At 40.1% G+C, this 26,704-nt stretch overlaps 1 protein-coding gene across 1 annotated transcript; it reads left to right on the forward strand.

Annotated features, from left to right (window-relative positions):
* The first annotated feature begins 9,325 nt into the window (after nt 1-9,325).
* LOC135932094 (tripartite motif-containing protein 16-like) lies at nt 9,326-11,140 on the forward strand. The gene has a single exon (XM_065469558.1). It carries the CDS (start codon nt 9,326-9,328, stop codon nt 10,988-10,990), a length of 1,665 nt encoding a protein of 554 aa, XP_065325630.1. The 3' UTR covers nt 10,991-11,140.
* The last annotated feature ends 15,564 nt before the right edge of the window (nt 11,141-26,704 follow it).

Below are 26,704 nucleotides of genomic sequence, written 5' to 3' on the forward strand. Positions count from 1 at the left end.
GGATGTCACTGTGTGTCTCACCGTGTGCCCCTTCATGTTTGGGCCACCATTTCTGGGGACAGTCCTCTATGTCAGTAGTTGGCTCTGTCCTGTATCGCTCCACACGTCTCAGTACAGTCTTCCTCTTTATCAGATGAAAACTCTGAAACAAGCATGAGAGCTGATCTTTTCTTAGATGGCTCGTATGTTGCTGGTTGTTCAGGCTGTGCAGGCCTCTGCCTCTCTCTCAGCAACGCACTGATCGAGCGCCACACCTCAGCCCTGTCAGGTCTGCTCAGACACTTAAGATCCTTAAACCTAGGATCCAGTGCCGTCGCAACCCTGAGCCACATGATGTTAGTTTTTTCCTCGCGCTTCTCCGTTTCTGCTTTGAAGGTCTCCTTGAATTTAACCATGTAAGCTGGGTCATCCTCAGAGACCTCCATCACTCACCACAGGCGACACAAAGCTGGCAACACCACTGAGGAGGTGTAGAAATGTTTAGCTTGTTTTAGAGTTTAGGAATGTGTTAAGATAGGATGTAGAATTATGGCAGAGACACTGACACTGCCCTCAATGTAATAAAGGCCTGAGAGTGTGTAATTGTTTAGAGAGAAAGGAAGTTAGGGACACTGGAGGTCTGGTGTCATAAAAGGAGACAGGAAGCTACAGTTGGGGGGTTGCTGATGCTGATGCTTGTACCTTTAATAAAAACGCATAATTGTTATAACTTAGAAGTAGGTTTGCAGGAGACTTTCCACATGTTTATCTGTAAATGTAAAACAACAAGATGTAATATGTTAACTCTGTTTCTATGTTGTGTAGAGGAATTTGGTGTAGCTTGCGTGAGATTACTTTTATGACCCCCAGGAAGTCACAGACACAGACACACACAGTGCTTAAACTGTTACACTCACACATCCACATGCACACTCACTCACATGCACTCACATAGACACGTGGGAACGTGCACACACAGGCACTCACGTGCTCATGCACATAGACACAGACACAGAGTTTGCAGCACACTGTGGGGGATTTATGATGGGGTCGCCTCTATAAAGCTGGCTGTGACTAACAAAGGGGTGAAGATTGTTTCAGAGGGACACCGGCCTCGTCTTCCCTTCTAGAAGTGCATGCTTAAATGAAGATGAATAAAGATGAATAAAGATTTTGTAAAAATGACTACTGGGTCCGGTGCATCTCTGGAGGCCCGAGGAATAAAAAAGAACCAGGGTAAAACTGACTTCCCAACAGAGGGAATAAACTTCTCCCCTCCCAGAAGTTCAGTTATACACCTGCAATAATAGAGAAACACACTTCATTGAGAATTTGTTACATTTACTCACCTAAGGTTCAGTTACTTTACACACACACACACACACACACGCACACACACACACACACACTCACCACTTCTTACATAGGAAAGTGCTGATTATGTTTATGTTCAGTTCCCCACTGTGGTGAAAAATAATGTGCTGTTACCCCGAGGTAACTGTGATTACTTAGAGAAGTCTGATAGTCTCCGGTGAGTGCAACCGTGTTGGTCTGCCCCAAAGCCTCCTCCACTTTGGCTTTCTGGTCTTCATACAAGTTTTCTATCTCGGTTACAGTGGTGGCTCTCGAAGGCAATTCATACCCCTCATCCTCCACGATGTTAATCGGCCTGCGAGCTGTAGCTACCCATTTTGCTATGGCTGGAAAGTTTGTTGGTTGTAGAATTTACCAGCCGTCTCCTTTGAAAGCTATACAGCACGTTCTGCCTTTGGCCAGAGGGAGGAGGGCTCTCTGTGTCATCTGTGTGCTTGGCTAGTAAGTGGTATTTCAGACTGGACGTACTTATAACTCAGTTCACATCGACAGTAAATACAGATTACTTTGGTCTTATCAAGAGATCCATCTGGCTTTGCTTTAAAATTGAACTTGCCGTTCAAAAGAACCTTTTCTTTATCCATTTCTGCTCACCATCTACAACTGCTGCGTCGCTTCCTGACTTCCAAAAGAACAGAGCGGGCCAAAGGTCCCAGGCTGGGAGTGTGTGAGTGCGTTAATTCTGCATCAAAAAAAATAAAGGTGTTAAAAAAATGCATGAATGCATTATTATCACGTTAGCTTTGACAGCCCTATTAGATACACAATGTGAAGTTCATATTTCTCTTAACGAATAAAACTGTAATGACAAACATGAACATGCAAATAGAGAGAGCTGCCCTGCAAACTGAAAAGAGAATTAAAATGACAAAATTCCAAACAGGATTTCCATAAAGAGCATCTTGGAATCAGTAATCAAAAAATGATCACAAATTGATCAAAAAATCATTGGTTCATATTTCAATTAAATATGAATATGTTCCTTAACTGTAAACAGTTAGGATTAATCAGGTACATCTTCTCACCACCTTCATATTAACGGTCACAGAGTGTGTACTCCTGAGTATTTTTCCCACACCTGAACAAAAAACACTGATATCTACGAATAACAGATTCAGCTGATGCAGCCTGACTCAAACCTGATAATAGATGTTCAGCACAGACACACAGACAGAGAGGTGCTGTTTAATGTTTATTGTTAACCTGAGTCACTGATCATTTACAGTATTTCAGAGTCTGACAGTCTTTGCATGATGTAAACGTTACTGTGAGTTTCTAGCTGACTCTCAGGTGTGACAGGTGTGCCAGCAGGAAAGAGGCTCAATAAACCTGCATCCTGAGGTTTGTCATGCAGGATTAAAGGAGCCAGACTTTGTTCACACAGCTAGGATTGTATTTTACACTGACCCTGGTATCATACAGTTTATATGAAGCACTGAAACTTGCACATATTTATTATAGATGCACTGAAGCTAATCGGGATATTTACTGTCAATCTGTGGCTGCGGTTAATCATTTTACTGGTAACTTAATTAACCTAGTAAATTAATTAGTCATGACAGAAGCTTATATTTCTGTCCTGACATCGTTTAAACAGTAACAGCTTTACTACAATATAAGCTAACGTTTACACCGTAACTTTAAGCTAGCACCATAAAACACGTGATAATATCTACAAATGCATCTCAAAGCTGTTATATCAGCACTCGCTGTATAACTAACACAACCACATTAACATTATTGACACTCGCTGACTTTGTATAATCACTCCATAAATGCTGTCCATTATAATCTTACCTGTAAACACTGCTGTATCCACCGGAATCCAGCGAGAGTGGATTCTGGAGACTTCCCATCCTCCTGTTAGTGGATGACAACAACCTTCTGAACAATCTAGCAGGTGTAGAAGGCCCTACTGGCCCATATCTATGGGCTGATGTCTGCTAATAACACCCATTGAATGGACTGATAACATCCGAAGCGGGTGCGTGACAATTTTCTCACGGCAAAGTGAAACAAATTAGTGACAGTGAACGTAGAAGTTTTCTTCATTCACTGGAACACAGCTTTGCACATGGGCCCGTGTGCGCATGTGTTCTGCCATATGAATTTTGACAACATGATGAGGCGTTTATGAAGCGACTGAGAAGGAAAAGTTCTTTAATTGAGAGCAAATGTCTTTTTTTTAAAACTACTCACACCTTTGCGCATGCGCACAAGAAATGCTGCTCTTATAGAACGCGTGCGCGTCGTGTTTGATTTGTGTGTTCATCTTTTTGTAACGTCACTTAAAAAGCTGCAATTTAAAAATTTTCTTCTGCTTCTAAATGTTCTGGTTCAGATGAGTGAGAAGCGCTAACCGTTCAAATTTACATAGTGATTCTGTTTCTACAAGTTTGGTTTTAAGTGAAGGTAAGTGCAATTTTTAGACTAAAATTCAACAAGTAAATAAAACAGAGTGTGTTTTAACTTCACATCTTATATTTAATATATGTCATTAAAAAAATCAGAACATTTTAAAAAAGAATGTCCAGTTGATTTAGTCAGAAAAGCACTTTTTAGTGCATTCTACTGTTAAGGTGATTTACTGCTTACCTGTTAGAAGGAACTTGTGTTATAAATATTGATTTCCTTTTGTATATTAACTATGAAAATAAAGAGTTTTTAATTCCTGTGTGAATGTCTCTAAAGAATTTTTGACAAGATTTTGGGCCAAATTCATGTAGTTGCTTTGAGCCTTCTCTTTTTTTTTTTTACCTCTGTGCTGGATGCCTCTTTTTCGGAATTGTAAAAACTACATTATGAACAAACAAATTGATATTTGAAAGAGATTTTTTTCAAGAAAAGCAAGAAAATGTTGTGATCTGATGATACGATCTGAATCAGAACAATATGACTCTTTGCTTTTGAAGACGCTAAGAAAAAAAGTTCCTTAATTAAGAGAGATTTTCATATATGAGTGTGATTCAAATATTATTCTGTTCATAAGAAAAAAACAAGCTGGCACCATAAAGTTTATATATAAAAGAATCTGCACTGATTTGTACAGAGATGCTTCTAATGGAAACATGCTCAAATCATAGTTAAGAAGTCTGATAGGCTTTGTGTTACAGAGTCCCTTAACCCTTTCTCTCGCTTTCATTTTACAGCCATGTTGAGAAGAAGTGAAAGACTTCAGTCTGTGGGCTGTTACAGCAGAGAAGGAGAGCCGATAATCTCCTACAAGGAGACTTTATACAGGTTAGTGCTGATCTACATGTTCTTTTTTGTCATCCATTGACATATATGCATGTTTTATAATGACAATCCATTTGTTCTTCCATGTACCTTTTTTTTCTCACATGTCCTGGCCCCGACACTGCTGACCACGATGACGCTGATTCTGACTACACTATAGTCAGTGACAGCAGCAGAGGTCTCTTTGGAGCCACCAAGGCATTGGGACTTTTGGTCCTCATGCTGGCGTTGTGTTTTGGTAAATGATCTCCTTCCACAAACACTTATAGTCTTTCTAGTAGTACTATGTGCTTTTCTTCTGGATTAAGCATCTCATCTTATTTTGTGTTTCTCTTCATCCACCAGGATTGATTTTCGGTATTGGAGGGCCCAAAATTGACTTTTCCACCCCGGTCATGAGTAAGGTATGAAAAACATATGAAGCTCATAATATAAAACTGATTTTAATTTTCAGATAATGCCAGTTTAATGTTATCATAAAGCTTTTACATATAACATAAATGGCCTCGTCTCAGTTGCAGTACTTAATGAGCGAACATGAACAGGTGGAAAGGCAGTTACAACAGCTGCAAAGGGAGTTCATGGACATTAAAAAAAGGATGGACTTCCTTCTTCCAGGTGGGGACAGGATGCCCAACTTTACTCTGGAGGGACTGGGTAAGACATGAAATCAGATCAGAAGTCATGTAAGAATTTCTTTGTTGTTGTTTTGCAATTCCTTTCTCACTCTGTGTTTTTGCCTACAGGAGCAAAGATTGTAAAAGAACAGTCTTCAGCATCCTACCTTCCAGAACAGTCTGGATTGAAGCTGTGGGGGCTTACATTAATCCCTGCAAAACCACCATGTGTAAGACCAAGAGTGGTTATTCAGGTATAATCTACTCCCACAAAACAACAACATAACATCTCACACATCTGCACAGTTTAATAGTCAAACACTAGCGGTCCGTACTGAGCTCTGTTTTTCTTTTTCTCTTCAGGGTCGAGCACCCATGGTCCCAGGAGTGTGTTGGAGTTTTGCAGGCTCCCAGGGACATTTAACAATTGAGCTCTCCCACAGCATCACGATCAGTCATGTGACACTGGGTCACATTTATAAGATGGTGTCACCATCTGGAAAGATCTCCAGTGCTCCCAGGATGTTTTCAGTGTTTGTAAGTCAAAGATTTCTGGATTTCACTGTGCACACATCCCATCACTGCACCAATGTTGAACTGTTGCATTTAGCATACATGTACATAGAGAACAACTTTATATGTATTCATTTCTGTCTTTCCAGGGAAAGAGAGCGTTAGGCGACAGTGGTGTCCACCTGGGAACATTTCTATATGATGAAAATGGAGATCCACTGCAGACATTCAGGATACCCGTGAGTACACTCTGCCATTAGACACATGCACATAGACTTTTCTATCCAGAGTACTTAGAGATTAGCACCCCTTGCTATCTGTATATCCTCCCTCATAATAATCAAAGTATCCCAAAATTTATCATCCTGTCAAGACTCAAAAAACTTTTATCCAACTAACTAGACCTGTTTTTTTTGTCTCTCAGGACCACAAAGTAGATGTCATCCGCTACGTCACGCTGCATGTGTTGAACAACTTGGGCAACCACAAGTATTCCTGTCTGTACAGCTTCGGAGTTCATGCAAAGCTGACATAACCAGCTTCCCATGAACTCCAAATATATAAGAAAAGAGAGGGAAAATGTGACAGTGAATCAGACTCCAAAGCATATTTAAATAATTGCATTAGAAAACAATGTCCATTTAACCCCATTTTTTTCCAGCGAACATCCATCCTACCAGGTAAGACGTGTCTGATTAAGATGTTTGCAGTCTGATTCACCTCACCCCCAACCAGCCGTGGCAGAGGACTGGCCCCTCCCTGAGCCTGGCTCTCCTGGAGGTTTCTTCCTGTTCAAAGGGAGTTTTTCCTCCCCACTGTTGCCAAGTGCTTGCTCAAAGGGGATCATCTGATTGTTGGGGTTTTCCATCTCTTATACTGTAGGGTTTTTACTTTACATATACAGTGCTTAACAAATTTATTACAACACCCATCATAAAAACAAGAACACCCCAAATTTCTTAAACCTGTAATTCTGGTCTACTGGTTTTGTTAAGCACTGTGTTATTGTGAATTGGCCCTACATAACATGAACTCATTTGGACTGAATTACATTTTTTGTAAAACAAAACAATTCTCTAAATTTTCTCCTTGGAATATTTTGAGATATTTTAAAAACAAGATCAATAAAATTTTAAGAAGATATTTTTCATGTTTTTTGTTATTCTTAATTGTCAGTGTATATTAAACAAGCGCGATAACACTATGGCCACAGGATTTAAAACTTGAATATGAACATTAAAACCCCTAAAAGTAAAAAAGTAAAGTCCATGTTGCATGTGCTGTGAGCCTTCACTGTGATGAAGGATTTGAGGTTTAGTGATTTAACTTCCGCTTTAACCGTGTTGTCAGTGATACAAAGGTAGCTTACGTCTTACCCTGGTACCATCATTGTCGGTATCAGTAACTGTGTCATGGTCCCTGTGTCTGCCCGGTCGGCCCAGTGTGGCTACATGTGTTTTTGTTTTGCTCTCTCTCGCTCATCGCTCTGCCTGGGCGGAGCTCACCTCGACCTCCCGCCTTTGGTCCACGCACCTGCAACTAATTACTCACCTGTGGTTCATCGTCCTGTTTGCCGGCCACTTCTTAAGGAGTGGCTCTGAGCTCCTCGTCGCTGGACTATTGAGTAACACACGTTAGTCTAATCCCGGCTTCATGAATTCTTTGTGCGTTTCTGGTTGTGATCATCTCGTCTCAGTGTGTCCAGAATCGCCCGGACCCGTCCTGTAACCCTGTAGCTTGGAAACCTGAGCATGAGTGTGGGAAGTTTGACGTGGTATGTGTGGAAGAGGAATTTCCCGAGTGGAGCGAGCGAGCTGGAAGTGGAGCGTGTGGAGTTGTGATCGGTGTGCGAGTGTGAAGATCCTGTTTTCCCTGAACTTCCCCGTGGACCCCTGGAACCCCTGGCTTCCCCCCACTTGTATATATTGCACCTGGTGCTTGTAAATAAAGAAATGTTTAATTGTAATTCTCAGTCTCCGCTTGAGTCCGACCTGCCTGCCTTGACAAACTGGCGATGTATGGTCCAGATTTATTTTTTCCCCTGAAGGGAGGAAGTGTATAAATGGGTCTGTCTGTATGTTTGTTAGCTGTGTAGCGTCCACAGTTTTCAAAAGATCATTTTCAGATTTTGCATTTTGTTAGATACCAGGGCTGGACTGGGACAAAAAAAAAATCTGCATTTTTGGTCCAAGCACCCCAACCCCACATTATATTTACACATATATATGAATAACATAATTTCATGTGCTGTTGTCACAACACATGACTATGTGAAGCCAGACAGCCAGTGAACAAAATAAGTCCACACAAGGCTTTTCTTGATTTTACTGAAGATCTTTATTAAACTTTTCTTTTTTTGATTTTTGTCTTGTAAGTGGAATTTATGAAAATAAAAAATAAATTAATACCTAATGCACACATCTTAATGCCAGACTTAATGATTAGCCTACCTTAAACACATGCACATTACATTACATGGACTAAAATGTTGTGCCAAAAACATATCCAATGTGTGGATATGGGGGCCCATGACACGTTGGGATAAGTGAGCATCAATATTGTCTCCTTTAATGCCCGAGGATTATCTGTTGGGCACAGTGAATTTGACCAATCACGCTGTTTAACTGTAGATAAACGTGTGACGTCCTGTGATATATTGTGTGTTCAATAAACTTTTTTTCCTAAGCAAGATCTGGAAGAACTGAACTGTTTGCACAAAGACTTTCATGGAGTTGGCTGGGCATCCTAACATATAAAGCAACACACTGGAGCCACTAATCTCAGAGAATGTCTGACTTAAGTAGGTGAGACAAAGTTACATTTACTGGATCAGTTTAAGACCAAAATACATTTGAATGAATTACTGACATGGACACTTTATGAAAAATTACTAAACAGTTCAGGCAAAATTTTACTAAAACCTTGAATTAAACTTAAACTTAAAGTTTGCATTTCAAGCACATCTTGATGTTATCATTTAAAATCCACTGTGACTGTGTACACAGGAACAACTACAAAATAATGTTTGTTTGTTTGTTTTTGTAAACACTGTGGACCGATCTGCATTTGTTATTGCTAAATTTAAATATTTGTTATTATTTAATGATCATAATCTCATTTGAACATAGGTTTGATTTAGTGGAGGCAGTTGTTCCCATGCATCATTCTGTAAGTGTGAGAATGAACTAAGATTAGAAAATGTCAAAATATAAAGTTTGATTTATTTTTATTCATCACAGCATCCTAAACTTTGCTGAAGTTGAAATATGAAATGAACTCGCTGAGTGTTGACTGTCACATTTCAAACATCCAAGTAAAGTTAAACTATTAAACATGCTGTAATCAAACATACCACACCCTGCATCATGTGATTGGCTCTTGGTCGCTCTGTAAGAATATTTCTTTAGCACCTCCCTTCACAGATGTGTCTGTATCAGGATGGGTCTAAACAACATGGTGTAAATGCAGTTGCTGGTGAGCCTCATTTCCTGTAGGAGGTGAACAAGAGCAGAGATCTGTTTCCCTTCAGAGCACAGAGGTTGTTTCTGTTCAGAGGAAGTGAAACTGTCTGACAGTCACTGAGAGACGGTGAAACGGCACAGCACATGAATCAAATGGACCAAACAAAATTCTGCTGTTCAGTCTGTTTGGATCTACTGAAGGATCCGGTGACTATTCCCTGTGGACACAGCTACTGCATGAACTGTATTAAAAGCTTCTGGGATGAAGAGGAAAAGAAGAAAATCTACAGCTGCCCTCAGTGCAGACAGACTTTCACACCGAGGCCTGTCCTGGTGAAAAACACCATGTTAGCAGATTTAGTGGAGGAGCTGAAGAAGACTGGACTCCAAGCTGCTCCTGCTGATCACTGCTATGCTGGACCTGAAGATGTGGCCTGTGATCTGTGCTCTGGCATCAAGTTAAAAGCTGTGAAATCCTGTCTGGTGTGTTTGGTTTCTTACTGTGAGAAACACCTTCAGACTCATTATGATGTGGCTCCATTAAAGAAACACAAGCTGGTGGAGCCCTCCAAGAAGCTCCAGGAGAACATCTGCTCTCGTCATGATGAGGTGATGAAGATGTTCTGCCGTACTGATCAGCAGAGTATCTGTTATCTCTGCTCTGTGGATGAACATAAAGGCCACGACACAGTCTCAGCTGCAGCAGAAAGGACTGAGAGGCAGAGAGAGCTGGAGGTGAGTCGACAAAACATCCAGCAGAGAATCCAGGACAGAGAGAAAGATGTGAAACTGCTTCAACAGGAGGTGGAGGCCATCAATCAGTCTGCTGATCAAACAGTGGAGCACAGTGAGAAGATCTTCACTGAGCTGATCCATCTCATCCAGAAAAGAAGCTCTGATGTGAAGCAGCAGATCAGATCCCAGCAGGAAACTGAAGTGAGTCGAGTCAAAGAGCTTGAGGAGAAGCTGGAGCAGGAGATCACTGAGCTGAAGAGGAAAGATGCTGAGCTGAAGCAGCTCTCACACACAGAGGATCACATCCAGTTTCTACACAACTACCCCTCACTGTCAGCACTCAGTGAGTCTACAGACTCATCCAGCATCAATATCCGTCCTCTGAGCTACTTTGAGGATGTGACAGCAGCTGTGTCAGAGGTCAGAGATAAACTACAGGACATTCTGAGAGAGGAATGGACAAACATCTCACTGACAGTCACTGAAGTGGATGTTTTACTGTCACAACCAGAGCCAAAGACCAGAGATAGATTCTTAAAATATTCATGTGAAATCACACTGGATCCAAACACAGCACACAAACAGCTGTTATTATCAGAGGGGAACAGAAAAGCAACAGTAATGAATCAACAACAGTCTTATTCTGATCATCCAGACAGATTCACTAATTGGTCTCAGGTCCTGAGTAGAGAGAGTCTGACTGGACGTTGTTACTGGGAGGTGGAGTGGAGAGGGGGAGGAGTTTATGTAGCAGTCGCATACAAGAATATCAGCAGAAAAGGAGGGGGTAAAGAATGTGGATTTGGACATAATGACAAATCTTGGTCATTAGATTGTAACAACAACAGTTATACATTTCGGTACAACAACATCCAAACTCCTGTCTCAGGTCCTCGTTCCTCCAGAGTAGGAGTGTACCTGGATCACAGAGCAGGTATTTTGTCCTTCTACAGCGTCTCTGAAACCATGACTCTCCTCCACAGAGTCCAGACCACATTCACTCAGCCGCTCTATGCTGGACTGAGGGTTTACTATAAATATGGAGCCACTGCTGAGTTGATTAAAGTGAAATAGACTGAAGTCTTTCATATTGTGGGTTTAAATCTGTATTTTAGTTTCATTTTATTTTCTCTCCATCATTTCTGCACAGAGATCAGCTGTCAGTCAAACATTATGGGTGGTACCTCCACATCTTCTAGTTGTTCTCTTGATGTTTCTGAGTTTTTAAAGGAGATCTTTCCTGTGACTGTTTATGGAGGCTATCACTGCTCATCATCATTTTGATTTACTAAAATATTTCTCCACATGAAAATGTAAACTTCTCTATCCTCTCAATGTTTCTGGAATATTTGTATTGAAAAATGTCGACATTTCTCTTTATGAGTATGGCAGACCATGTGTGTGTGTTTGTGTTTGTTTTTGTCAAAATCATCAAACAAATGAGGAAAAACTGTGATTTTAATGAATGAATTCATATATTGTGTTGATGTTTTATTGTGTGAATAAACTGGAAGGTTTGACTATAAATCAAACTTTGAACAAAGTCTTTTCTTCTGTCTTCATTCCAGGATCTCACTCAAATCTGATGCAAAAAATATGAAACTAATCTGAGAGAATAACTGAAGCAGTTTTCCTCCTGAAGCATCACAAAGTTCAGAGTTCATGTTTAGAGCAGAAGATTCAGCAGTCGCTCTGTGACCTTTCAACTTTCTTCACTAAAACAGCTTCATTACAGAGAAACAAGTCACATTTTCTTCATGTTCTTAAGTCCTTTCAGATGTTTGTAATGGTCCTTGAATGCAGCATCAGTGTTGCAGGTTTAAAAGGTCACTTTCTGTTGTGTTCAAAGATTTCCTTCAGATATGGTCTTTAATCAGTAAAGCCAGTGATACAGCAGTGTCATTAGCTGTGTTATTGGCACCAGGCTGTGTTTATGTATGTATTTAATTCTGTCTGAGGATCTCTTCAGCATGAAATGATCATTTGCTCAGCTGCTGTGTCTCATCTCTTATCAGACATTGGTTGGAACAGAGTTTTGTTGCTGACCATCTGACAAGAGGGTGAAGAAAAGCTTCAGGCTTCATTTGGACACTACGTTGGACAGAAGTCTCCACAAAAATGACTCAGAAACACAAATCTTATTAATGAAAGTCCAAATTTCCAAAAGGGGTCATACATGATCCTGAGAAATGTCCTTGAACATTTGAACATGAGTCAGAGGGTTGTCAGGTTTCTACACTGCATCGTGGCATCAAGCCTGAGATGTCTGTGTGAACAAGTATGGAGGACACAAATGCACAGACGGAGTCGAGCTGTTTACTGCTGATGAGGAAGGAAAATAGTCTGTTGGATATTAAAGCAGCATTTATTAGAGTAAGAACAGATACTTGTGTCCTTCATTTGTTCCCCGTCAATTTACAAAAGACTTAAGGACCCTTTGACTTCTAACATACAGCTGCATGTTTACAATTTGATTATTTATTCATTGATTTCTAGCAAAGCGAGACTTTACTGATTAAAGACACATAATCAGACATATTACTGTTACTTTCTGAAAAAGACTCACATAAAGCAGATTTATCACAAGCAAACATCAAGACACATCCTTCATGGCTTAAAGTTGCAGTGGGACTCTTTCGCCATCTGGTGGTTGTAACAGTTATGACAACTGTTCCTGCATATATGTTCCTCCTCAGTGTGAAGAAGACTGGACTCCAAGCTGCTCCTGCTGATCACTGCGTGTTCCTCCTGTGTCTAAAATCTATTTCCATTATGAATCAGGAAACTGTTTGCACCAATCATAAAGGCAATAAAATACGTCACACACTAAGAAATAACAAAAAGGAATTGTGGATTTCAAGGAGATTTTTCCCTCGTTTTTTGAAATCGTAATAATACAAACTAATGCAAGACTGTCATGTTTTCATAAGTTTGTAGAGACACTGTTCTGTTGTATTCTAGGACATCAGTCACTTTTTAAATGCATGCTACTCCTCATCATCATCATCATCAGCAGCAGCACCCATGACCTCCTTTTAGTCTTTGTTTTGTTATTTTTCAGAGTTCAGGAGACGTTCTTGTGGGATTTCCACAGTGTACAAGTACTGTTTAGACCCTTTACCTAAAAGAAAAGAGTAAAGTACAAAGTAGATTTACTCCCTGCAGGAAAATAATGCCTCAATCTGATATATTGTCTTCTATGACAAACTGAAACTGATGCATCAAAGTGTAAGCAGCATTTTCCTGTTACAGCTGGTCTAGATGGAACTGATCTGATCTCCTTTATGTACAGGTAGATATCCAGTGGGTTTGCTAAGGGTCACAGATGAGGGGTGTGTGAGATGTTTAATGGGAAAGGAAATAAAACCATTGTTCCAGACCTGCAGCTAAGATACTCGAGTATCTTCAAATATGAAGCTGAGTATTACTTCCATACTTTCCTCCACTGCTGATGACCTTGTTACCTGCTGCTCCCTGTTAATGATCAGCCTCAGTTCTGATAGTAAACTGTTGGCTCTCGTTCTGTCAGGTTGTTGCTCAGTGACGTCTTGTTTTCATTTTCCTTCTTCTTCAAATGTGTCTTCCTTTAACTCTTTGCTTTTGTTTCTGCTTCAAACACCAAATGATACACGTGCTGCACCTCTGATGGTTTGTCAGAGAGCAGAACAATTTACATTACAGAGAATATTTTACAGTTGAACAGAAACTTGCACATTTAAACTTTAAATGCATCGTGTGTGTTTCATCATTGGCTGTTTATAGTTGTGACTCTTTGATTTGCTGTGTTGCTCTTAAGCATTATACACTTGTTCTGCATACAGGGTCAAACGATGTGTCCAAACAACAGTTGGAGGATCTGAAACGGGACTTTACTGGATTATTAAATGCAGTAAACTCTCTGAATGCAGCTGTATTCATCAGTGGACCTGTACCGCCCGTCAGGAGAGGAGAGATTCAGCAGGTTGTTTGCACTAAATAAATGGCATATACCAGCATGTATTGACCACTCAGTGCATTTTATCAGCAATTTTAATATTTTTTGGAAACGCAGGCATCTGTTTAAAGCAAATGGATTTAATTTTAACAAGTCAGGGATGAAACTGTTCACCTCCAACTTGTTTTATTCCATACCTCATCCATATGTGCTTGGTGCCAAGGCTGAGATAAACGAGGAGTTATCTCATAGGGAGCAACAAACAAAGCCCAGCACAAACCTTGAGGAGGAGCTTTATCTGCCCCCACCTGGGAAGAGCCTCCAAAAGGAGAGACTTCAGAGGCATGAAGAGGGGTCCTTATTTGCCTCCAACTCTCTCAACAATACCAACGACCAGGACCAGGGACCACGGCCTTCCCCAGCCCCCCAAACCCCTGACAGGTCATCACCCTCCTCCCCCTCCCTTTCTCCCTCCTCCCTACACCTGAAATTCACTGAGGAGATGATTGAGTGGGTCAATGCTGGGCTTAGATCTACTCCCCGGCCCAATCCCTTTTTGTCCCCCATAAACCCCCCACCAGAGCGGCCAAAGGTTTCCCATTGAGCCACGCCCCCAACAGAGCAGTCAAAGTTACATTGCCCAGCCCCGCCCCCACCCCCCTTAGTTCCTCCTTACCACCTTCATGCTCTGTCTCCGCAGTCTGATGTGTGATGTGTGGAGGGTCCAGGCTGTGAGGATTATGGCAGTGGTGACTTTTCCCAGGAGAAGCTGGGACCCTGTTTATTAGAAGGCTTTAAAATTTCTGTACTTTTAGGTGACAGAAGGAGACGTGTGGCCTGGTCAAAACACAGAGAGCTGCACTCTAAAAGATCTTTAAATATAGTAAACATACCTTGTGTGCCACAGACTGCTCCCAAACACGAGGGGACAAATAATACCTCTAAAACACTTAAGCTGGCTTTATTAAACATTAGATCTTTAGCTGGGAAAACATTTTTAATTAATGATTTAATCACTGAGCACAGCCTTGATTTTATGTTTTTAACTGAAACTTGGTTGGACCAAAGTAACAGTGGAGCTGTTCTCATCGAGTCGACCCCTCCTAACTACAGTTTTATCAGTGAGGCCAGGGTGAGCAGGAGAGGAGGAGGGGTCGCCGTCTTATTTAATGAATCATTTCAATGTAAGCAGCTATCTCCTGGAAGTTTTCAGTCTTTTGAATATGTGGCTTTACAGCTGAAGGCCCCATCCAAAGTTGTGTTTCTTAATGTTTACAGGCCTCCCAAATACTGCACAGACTTTTTTAATGACCTCACTGAACTGCTGTCTGTGATCTGTGTTGATTTTGACTGTGTAATTATTGTTGGGGATTTTAACATCCATGTGGACAACCCTCAGGACAAAGGGACTAAAGACCTGAGTAACACTCTGGGCAACTTTGGGCTGACTCAGTATGTAACAGAGGCCACACATAATTGACCTACTGATCTCCAAGGGCCTGAGCATTTCAAAGGTTACTGTGTCTGATGTGGGCCTATCTGATCATTACTGTGTTTTCCTTGAAAGTAAAATTTCAGCCCACACAAATACGTCAACAGTAGTGAGATCTTTAACCAGATCTTCCCATTAACACCTGACCTGTCCAGAGGTTCAGTCAATGAGCTCGTCACTAGCTTCAATGCTAAAATGTTAAATGTAATGGACACTATTGCTCCCATTAAGGTGAAGGTTATCTCTGGAAGGAAGAAGTCTCCATGGAGAAACTCCACACTGGTGAAATATGAAAAAAGAGAGTGTAGGAAAGCTGAGCACAGATGTAGAAAAACAAACCTCCAGGTTCATTATGACATCTATAAAGAGAAACTTCACAATTATAATTCACAACTGAGGAGTGCAAGGAGGTCCTACTTCTCTGACATCATCACCAAAATCAGTCATAATGCTCGGCTCTTATTTTCTACAGCTGACAGGCTAACAAACCCTCCTGTGTCAGTGGCAGCTGAACTTCAACCATGGCCTGCAATGACTTTGCCAAATTCTGCACAGAAAAAATCCAAAAGATTAGACAAGCAACTGGTACATCAACAGCAGATCCAGGATATGTACTGTGTCCACCGAAAAACAGTTTAAATACCATCAAACAGTTTCACCCTATTAACAGCAAAGACCTGGAGGACATCTTACATCAACTGAACTCCTCCTCTTGCTGTTTAGATGTCCTGCCAACAGGTTTTCTCAAAAGGGTCTCAAAGGCTTTGGAGTCAGACCTGTTACAGATCGTCAACTTTTCTTTAATGTCAGGTGTGTTTCCAGAACCACTAAAAACTGCTGTAATTAAATCTCTACTGAAAAAGGACAATCTTGACAAGACACAAATGAATAACTACAGGCCAATTTCAAATCTTCCATTTTTAAGTAAGATCATTGAAAAGCAGTTTCTCAACAGCTCAGTTACTTCTTAACAAAGAATAACTGCTTTGATGCTTTCCAGTCAGGTTTTAGACAGAACCACAGCACTGAGACTTTCATGGTCCTGGGTCATTTTGACCCAGCGTTCTTTGTTTTCTTGTGTTTTTGTATTTTGTTCTCTATTTATGCTGTGGTTCCTAGGTTGTTCAGTTCAGTTTATTAGAATTCCCCCCTCATGTCTTTACCCTGTGCCCTCCTCCACGTAGCCCAGTTGCCATGCCTCGTTCCCCTCATGTTTTATTCCATGTGTTCCCCAGCCCGTTATGTCTGAGCTCTCCCCGTGTTCTCTCCTCCCTTCCTGTCTGCGCCTCTGTGTACTTCCTGTTTTTACTTTGACAGTCTCCCGTCAGTTTACATCAGTGTTGTGTTTTTCCTGCCGTGTCTCGTTATCATTATCAGTGTCACCTGTGTTCCCCGTGTGCCCCCACTTCCCTGGTTAACCCTCTGTGTATTTATGTCCGAGTCTCCCTCTGTTCGGTGTCGCGTTCTCCCTCATTCATGGCCGTGTGTTTCTTCGTGTAATACGTTATAGTTTCCAGTTTAGTTTGTATGGTTTTTCTCTCCAGCAATAAAGCTGTGTTTTGAGTTCATTCCTGCCTCCGTGACCTTGTGTTTGGGTCCAATTCCTGCCTGCCACACAGACGAATCATGACAGAGACTGCTCTGACCAAAGTGTTTAATGACATATGTCTGAATACAGACAGTGGAAAAATGTCAGTCTTAGTTTTACTGGATCTCAGTGCAGCATTTGATACAGTTGACCACAACATATTACTCAAACAACTGGAGAACTGGGCAGGTCTTTAAAGAACTGTACTAAACTGGTTCAAAACATGCTTGGAAAACAGGAAATACTTTGTATCAATAGGTAACTTCACATCTGAGCAGACAAGTATCACATGTGGAGTTCCCCAACCTTCCATTTTGGGACCCCTTCTGTTTAACATCTACATGCTCCCACTGGCACAGATTATAAAGAACAACAAAATAAACTATCACAGCTATGCAGATGACACACAAATATATATCACAATGTCACCAGGAGACCAAGGCCCTGTACAGGCTCTTGGTAAATGCATTTGTAACCCTGGTTAACATAGGTGTCAATAAATGAAAGGTTGTTAGTAAAAAACATCATAAGAAATATATTACAGGTGATAAATAGTCAATAAATAGATCATAATGGTTAAAAAAACTCATTAAAAAACATCAGCAATGATATAATTCATGGTATAGTATTTCATTTGTGTTTAAAAACATGTTAAAGTTTGGAAGAGTTTGGAAGAGAACAGCTCGGGTGAAGGGTGCAGGGTCGTGAGGAAGAAGACGGTGGGGGAGGAATTTAAGATAATTTTGAAATTCAGGAGGGAGGATGAGGAAATGCAGTTCAGCCCAATAGCGGTATCTAGAGAATTGAAAAAGAACTTTGGAGAGGTTCTTCTAGCTAAGATTCTGAGGGATGGGAATTTATTGGTAGTGGTCAAGTCAGCCGAACAGAAGACCTGGAGGACATTAAATGCAGTAACTGTAGGGGGCAGCATAGGGTGAGTTTTGGAGGCTGTGAGGTAAGGAAGAAGGCCGCGGAGGTTGAGCAGGTCAAGGTTACTCACAACATAAGTTATGCTGAGGCAGTCAGGAGGGTTCAGAGGGGAGGAGATAGGCTGTATCCCAATTCAGGGTCTGCAGCCTTAAAGGTCCACAAGGGCCGTGTACTCAAAGACCGCTAAGGCCGGAAGTGAGAGGCTTGTGAAATGGGACGGTCTAGCCTCCGTCGTTCATTTCTGTTCTGAACAGTCATTTAAGATTAGCTAGTACATAACAATTAGCTAATGTTGTGCATGAGACTAAAGTCATCTCACTTTGGTAATGTAAATATAATATGGCCAATATTAAAGTTATGATTTCAATCATTATTAGTTATTACAGCAGTGAATGAACTCTGTTTCAAATACTGAGCTTCAGTAAAGATTCAAGCTGCATTTATTTATATTATTTATATTTCCTGTCACCTTAAATCTTCACTCAAAGACAGGTTTCTTTGACACTATATATATAACTGTGTTATATATATGAGAGACAAATATTGTTCTTTTAATATGTTGGCATTACTAAATTTGTCTCAGTGCTTACTTTAAATATCCATAAAATCATCACATTCTCTGTAAGATTAAGGTCAACTATTGAACGGCGTATATTTTAAAGTAAAGGCTTTAAAACCAAGTTAGTACAAACATCGCTAATGTCACATAACTTTGCTGACATGTGGCCAACATTAATGTTTTAATGTTCTTCGTTATTAAACATTCGCACATAAATAAGTAACATAATATTCAGTACTTACTTTTAAAAGTTTACTCTTCCGCCGTTTTTTTTCCCGGCAAAATTATCCACACCCACCGCCGCGCTATGCATTCTGGGATATGTTGGGCCACGAAGTCTACACCGCCACATCCTTAAAATTCAGTGAAATGAAGGACGCATTTGAGGGCCGCATTTCGAGCAGCCTTGGAATTGGGACAGCCTTCGTCGTGTCGCTGTGACGTAATTGGCCTTAAAATGCGGCCTTTAAGGCTGCAGACCCTGAATTGGGATACAGCCATGGACTGGGAAAAGTTCAGACAGGGTTAATCCCGGAAGTTGTTCAAGTGTATGGAACTTACCCAGGTCTGACAGCAGAGAAGTTGATTTTGTTCATTGCATATGTCATAAATTGTTCAGATCAAGTGAAGCATAAGACAGAGAAAATCACAATAATAGTGAAAGGGGCAGAGAAGTTTTTCAGGATTAAAGATATATCTTGGGAGAACATTAATAAAAGACTTGAGGGGGAGGGAGAGCGGAAGGATCAGGGGAGAGGACAATTTGATTATTTTACAGTGGAATGCTAGAAGTTTGATTGCAAACGGTCAAGAGTTTAAAGGATTTATTGAAAAATGCAAAGAGAAACCAGTTATAATCTGTGTACGGGAGTCATGGCTGAAGCCTAATTTGGATTTTGTTATCAAAGGATATAATGGGGTTTGGAGGGATAGGTCGGAGGGTAGTGGAGGAGGTTGTGTGTCATTTGTGAAACGAGAGGTTCAATATAGAGTGGTAGCTATTGGTAAACAGTTAGAGTATATAGTATTGGAAATTTGGGGAGGAATTGGGAGCATTAGAGTGGTAAATTTTATAATCCAGGTGGCAAGCTAATAGAAGTGGAGGAACTGGATACATATTTAAGGGGGAAAGTGATCTGGTGTGGGGACTTTAATGCTCACAGTTCTTTATGGGGCTATAGTAGTCATCGGAATGGGGGAGTGATTGAGGAGTTGTTGGATTTGAAGAATTATGTGTGTTTGAATGATAGGAGTGGTACTAGGGTTCATGTTAGAACAGGGATTGTATCTTACGTTAGTGTCTGATTCATTGGCAGGCTTATGTTCATGGGAAGTAATGAAAATGACAACAATAGGGAGTGATCATTATCCTATAATGATTGAGGTGAAGCTGAGCATTGAGAGACAGGTTATATAATATATAAATTATTATATAATTTATTATATAAGATTATATAATCTTGTTGAATTTAAGCAGTTACAGGTCAAGGTAAGAAGAACGATTAAAAGAGGGACTTAGTGATGAAGGGCGTAGGGGGAAAGAAAGGACAATTATAAAGAATAGAGATTTATTGGATATGGTGGAGGATACAGATGATCTTTTGAATTTACCTTTTAATAAGTCAGAGTTACATCGAGTGCTCCAGAATTATAAGTTATCACAGCCAGGGAAAGATCAGGTGTGCTATATCATGTTAGACCATATGAGCAAGTCAGCAAGAGAGCAGTTAGTGGAGTTGTATAACAGGGTTTGGGAGGGTGGGAAGCTGCCACAAAGTTGGAAACAGGCTGTGGTGGTGCCTATACGTAAGCCAGGGAGGGATGGCACCAAGCCAGGTAATTATAGACCGATAGCTTTAACATCACATATTTGTAAAGATTTGATCTCCTCCATACCTGCTTCATGCCCTGGAGGACGGGGCTGTGGCCCCCCACACCCTCTAGCAGATCATTACATGATCTTTACAGTTCTACCTAAAAAATCAGTCAGACAACTACAACTTATTCAGACCTCTGCTGCTCGAGTCCTCACTAAGACCAAACAAGTGGACCACATCAGTCCAGCTCTGAGGTCTTTACACTGGCTGCCTGTCCGTCAGAGGACAGACTTTAAAGTTCTGATGCTGGTCTATGAAGCTCTGAATGGTTTATGACCAAAATACATCAGTGACCTCCTGACCCAGTATGAACCTTCCAGATCTCTCAGGTCATCTGGATCCTGTTTTTTATCAGTTCCCAGAGTGAGAATCAGACAAAACTCCCAGAAAGCCTCAGATCAGCTGAAACACTCAGTTTATTTAAATCCAGGTTAAAGACTCGCCTGTTCTCACCTGCATTTGAATAAAGTACCAAATCCACACTGTTTTACTTAAAGCTTAAACTTAAGCTTAAATTCCAAAGCTTATATTTTAACTAATGATTTTATCTACTGTTTCTTTCTTTTTTTCATTTTAAGTCATGCTTTTTATTTGTTTTAATTTTTAAATGTGTCTGTAAAGCACTTTGAATCACCTTGTTGTTAAATTGTACTATAGAAATAAACTTGCCTTATTCAAAGCTTTTCCGCACAGTCCTCTTTGGTGACATCTGGTGGACAAAAATATGAAGAGAAGCTTGAATCTGCAGCTTAAAAAAAATGAACTACTTGATTATGATTGCCCAATCGGCAGAGCAGCTCTGTGTGTTATCAGGCTGATATGGTGCTTCGAATATGTATTTTCTTTTTTTTCTTTTTTCTTTTTTTTTTTTTTGGGGGGGGGGGGGGGGATTATCGTATGTCTATTTGAATAATAAATCAGACAGATAGATAAATAAACATGTGCCATGGTGTGTTCTCCTGTTGCTTGTGACTTCTTGATGTTTTTCACTAATACAAATACATAAAAAAAACTCTATATAACAATGTACAACACAATCTTATAATAGGTTGTGAGTTTGCTTGTGCTGTCAGGTCCCTGCTTCCACCTGATTATATAATTAACCAGCAGACAGGTACGTTTATATCCTCCTGAGAGCCTATTCATTTACGTCCTCTGTAATGAACATTTGTTTTGGTCTATGTCTTTTGACTTATTATCCTAATAAGTCCTGATGGACTACATAGAGAACATCCTGTCTTTCCATTGATAGCTCATGTGTTTGGGTGGTGTCTTTTAGCTCCAAAGAGGAAGAAAATCACAAAAAACATTCAATGGGAAGATTCATTTTCCCTCAACTATCAGGAGGATATATAATATACTATAACTTCTATGATTATGTGTATATCATATTTCTCGTGTACATTTTAAACCTGGGAGCAGAAATGCTGATGAACTGGTTTTTATTTAGGAACAGGCAGAGCGTCCTCTCTTCCTGGCTCCATGTCTATAATTATGTCACAAACTGGTTCGCTCTCACAAAATCATCAAAACACAGCACAAATCCCACCAATGGTTCAATTCCTTATAAATCATTGAATCAGGTACTGAAGCAGTGACGTGCTGAATGAGGCTTCAGACGTCATTGATCACGTGACTCTGTTCAGTCAAACAAAGCCTCAGCACAGCGTTTCTGAAGCAGTGTGTTGATTTTTTTGACACATGTGCTGGAGCTTCAGCTTCAAACAGGCCGTCACCATCAGAGTTGCTGGAACCATGTCCCACTACTGGGCTACTCTGTTTTATTCTGTGTTATGTTTCTGAATGTGAACAAAGAAAATGTAATGAAGTGATTTTAAAGTTTAAAGTTTGTGGTAAATCTTGTAAGTCAGAGAGAGAGAGATGAGGTGTGGGTGGACATCGGATGATTAAATGTCAACAAGCTGATTGGCCCAAGTGTGAAGATGTGACGTCCAGTGAGGGAAGGGGGGAGAAAGGGTGAGCAGGTATAAAAGTGAGGTGAAGAAGAGATTCGGGGTTCTTCCCTTTTGTCCTCTGTGAGATGAGCAGTTCAGAAGTTTGGATCTAAGAGGTTCACAGTTAAAATTCCAGCAGAGACTCTAAAACAGGGGTGTCAAACTCAATTGCACAGGGGGCCAAAACTCAAGGCACACTTTAGGTCGCGGGCCAAGCAAGATAAACATTTATTGAACACACTAAAACAATGTTTTTTAAACATAAATATGAATAAAAACAGACAGGAATATTATTCCAGATTAAATAAACTTAAAAAAATAAACTTTAACTTTAAATATTTTGCTCTTTATAAAACTATATCCTGTCAAAATTATGCAAGTTAGAAATATGAACATGCTGCCAAAAACCCCAGAAAAAAATAAATGAAAGCAAACACAAGGTTGGAGCCGCATGTAAACGGAGCTGGAGCATTGCTTCAGGAATGGAACTAATAAACTGTGCGGGCCATTCAGTGTCGTACTTTCCCTTGAGTGTATCATTACACTGCAGCTCCATCTGAATCTGCACAGGTGCAGTTCAGCAAAGTCCGCTGACTTGGTTCAACATTACTTGGCAACAGGGAAACTGGTGCATTTGTGACAGCTTCACTTGAAATGCCTTCACCGCATCATACATGTCCATGAACTGACAGATTTCCTTGCTGAGCTCAAAAACTCTATTGAGAATTTTTATCCCAACTCAGCCAACGGACCTCTGTATGATAAGGAATGTCGGCAAACTCTGAATCTATTTCCCACATAAAAGACTGAAATTGACGGTGATTTAAACTTTTAGCTCAAAAATAAAATTTACGGTTTGCGTTACGGTGATCATTACATGCTCCATTTTTAGGATTTTACCATACAGCCTTTCCTGGTGTATGATGCAGTGATATGCTGTTAACTCACCGGTACTCCTGCATCTTTACTCGCATCCTGCTGACTAATCCGCTTTTTTCACCGCACAACACCGGCGCTCCATCTGTTGTAAGTCCAACAAGTTTGTCCCAGGGCAGTTTCATGTCGGTTACACTTTGACATACGTTTTAAAAAATGTCTTTTCCTGTCGTTGTCCCGTGCATCGATTTAATGTTCAATATTTGCTCTCCATGGATGAAGATGGCCAGCTGTGCAATGTCCATCATGTCTATACTTTCATCCACAGCAAGAGAGTATGCAATAAAGTGTTTGCTTCTTTCACACAACTGTGTTCTTAAATCAGTGGTCATCTCACAAACCCGATCAGCAATCGTATTTCTCCTCAGGCTCACATTTGCCAAAATCTGCGTTTTGTCTGGACACAAGACATGGCACCGCTTCATCATGCAGCTCTTCAGAGCAGTACCGGGCTGATTTGGTTATCTCCTCTGCTACAATAAAATTTGCTTTCACGACAGCTTCACTTTGTGATTTTTGCTCTGGTGAAAAAGGTCTGCTGAAATGTCAGATTCTTCTTTAGACTTCTACTTTCTGTAGTTTCTGCTCTGCATTTAGGTTTTTCAGCTTACGTTTTGTCTCGTAGTGCCGTCTTGAATTAAAATCCTTAATTACAGCCACATTAGCTCCACTAATAAGACACACGGGTTTACCAGCAATGTCTGTAAACATATATTCAGTCACCCACTGGCGCTGAAAGGCTCTGTTTTCAGAATCAACTTTTCTCTCCACTATTGTGAGCGGCTAGCTTCGCAATAACAGAAGTTTGACTTGATTGATGCGGGAATGTTCCCAGTTAGCCTAGCGTTCAGCAAGGAGGCTGCAACGCTGCATTATGGGATCTGTAGTTTGTATATTATTAGCGCCTCACATCGCCGGGCCATGCATAACAATAATAATACATCTATATAAAATGATCTCACGGGCCAGATATAAATGTACGCCGGGCCGGATGTGGCCCGCGGGCCTTGACTTTGACACATGTGCTCTAAAAGGAGAACCACAGTCCAACCTGTGAATGTTTTAAACCCTTTGTGAAACAACAAAGGCATAAATATGATCATATAAATATTATCTACTGGGTCAGACTCACAGGATCAGGGATTAGAACTCCTTTTATCAGAGAGATTAAATCTACTTCCTGTACAGGGTTTTTTTTGTGGGCCTACTGATCAACAGAAACTAGAGTCAATAAAAAAACTGGACATTGGCTCAATGTGTGTGTGGCACAGGGAAACAAGGACTGAGCGCTGTGTAGTCCCACATAAAGTCAGACACCTGGTCACCCGAGGTGGACCATGGCATGGTCTATATGGAGGATACAGACACTGCTGAAAACATGACTCTGTCTGGTTTAGATGATAAAATGTCTTTACTTTAGGAGGCTGTGGCTCAGAGTACATTCACATAATGCCTTTGAATAAATGTAAAAAGCTTGTTTTTCTCCTGCTTTGATTTCTTTGTCCAGGTAGAAATTCTGCTTTTTGCCTCTAAAATCTGAAACAGTTTGAAACAAAGTTTGGCGCTCTAATCCTCTCTGTGTTTGTCCTTTGGTCAGATGGTGATATTGAATGAAATATTCCAGTATTCAGTAGCTCAGCAGCTTTGTAACATGTGCTTTTGCACACTGTTCAAACCTCAGATATTTGTGTAAACAAGTGTGGAGGACACAAACTCACGGGGGGAGGAAGGACATTTACTGTTGATGTGTCTGACATTTAGTCTCCATGAGTTCTCATAAGACTGAAGAACTCTGTGATCTCTAACATGCAGCTGTATGTTTTGAAATGATGTGTCTCATTCTCTGGACTTTACTAGACAACGAGTGAAGAACATATAACGAATATCATCTTTAAAGTGATGAATAATAACTCTGCCTCTGTGTCTTCATAAAAAGATCGTACTTCTGAAAGGTCAGAGGGCAGCATCCACTATGGTTTTACACAGTTTTGCAGGTTTAGCTCTTCTGAAGTTCAGCACCTGCTTTTTCAACCAATCAGAAGCCAGTATTGTAGAGAGTTCATATTTCTTTTCATGCAATTGAATAATTTTGAATGTTTAGGTGAATATTTATATTTAGAGTATTTTCTCGATCAGCGTCTTCAGTCCTGACCCTGAGTGCGTACATTTAAAAATAAAGTGATATAACTTCTTTTACATTACTGTGAACTTCTTGTACAGTTTGACAGCTGATTGTTGTCGTGTTTGTCGTCATATGAAGATCGTTTCCTAAAGAGGACTGAACAGTCATTTAGCCTCTGGCTCCATCCATGAATCTGATATTTGCTGTATAATCTGTGCTGTTAATAGTGTAATGGAACATATAATTTGTACATATAATTTCATATGTAATTATGATGATCTTTACCCATTAAGATTTTAAATGAAACGATAAACAAAGGCCAAGAAAACTGAGTTAAACTCCTGAGTCTACTATATATTTGCATCATGAATAAATGAATTGTTTGCACCAGTAATAAATAATCAAATACATCAAATTATCATCAATTATTTAAATAAAAGGAACCATCGCACCAAAAAAAACAACAATTCAACAGACAGTTCTATAAAACTGTGGATGATTCAAAGTGCTGCTATAACTGCACAACAAAACTGCAGTGAGAAAAGCTTTGGATGTTCAGTTTAGTTATAATGACAGTTAAACAACTAAAATACTCGATTAAGTAGGTGAGACAAAGTTACATTTACTGGATCAGTTTAAGACCAAAATACATTTGAATGAATTACTGACATGGACACTTTGTGAAAAATTACTAAACAGTTCAGGCAAAATTTTACTAAAACCTTGAATTTAAATTTGAAAGTTTGCATTTCAATCACATCTTGATGTTTTCATTGAAAATCCACTGTGACTGTGTACACAGGAAAAACTACAAAATAATGTTTGTTTGTTTGTTTTTGTAAACACTGTGGACCGAACTGCATTTGTTATTGCTAAATTTAAATATTTGTTACTATTTAATGATCATAATCTCATTTGAACACAGGTTTGATTTAGTGGAGTCAGTTGTTCCCATGCATCATTCTGTAAGTGTGAGAATGAACTAAGATTAGAAAATGTCAAAATATAAAGTGTCATTTATTTTTATTCATCACAGCATCATAAACTTTGCTGAACTTTTTGAAATATAGAATGAACTCGCTGAGTGTTGACTGTCAAATTTCAAAGATCCAAGTAAAGATAAACTATTAAACTTTAACTGGGTCAGACTTGTTACTGCATGATGTAACCAAACATAACACACCCTGCATCATGTGATTGGCTCTTGGTCGCTCTGTAAGAATATTTCTTTAGTGCCTCCCTTCACAGATGTGTCTGTATCAGGATGGGTCTAAACAACATGGTGTAAATGCAGTTGCTGGTGAGCCTCATTTCCTGGAGGAGGTGAACAAGAGCAGAGATCTGTTTCCCTTCAGAGCACAGAGGTTGTTTCTGTTCAGAGAAAGTCAAACTGTC

Source organism: Pelmatolapia mariae, linkage group LG18 (genome assembly GCF_036321145.2).
Source record: "Pelmatolapia mariae isolate MD_Pm_ZW linkage group LG18, Pm_UMD_F_2, whole genome shotgun sequence".
Classification (NCBI taxonomy): Eukaryota; Metazoa; Chordata; class Actinopteri; order Cichliformes; family Cichlidae; genus Pelmatolapia; species Pelmatolapia mariae.

Coding starts and splice junctions, on each gene's coding strand:
- LOC135932094 (XM_065469558.1), top strand. CDS start 9,326: ATGAATCAAATGGACCAAACAAAATTCTGCTGTTCAGTCTGTTTGGAT.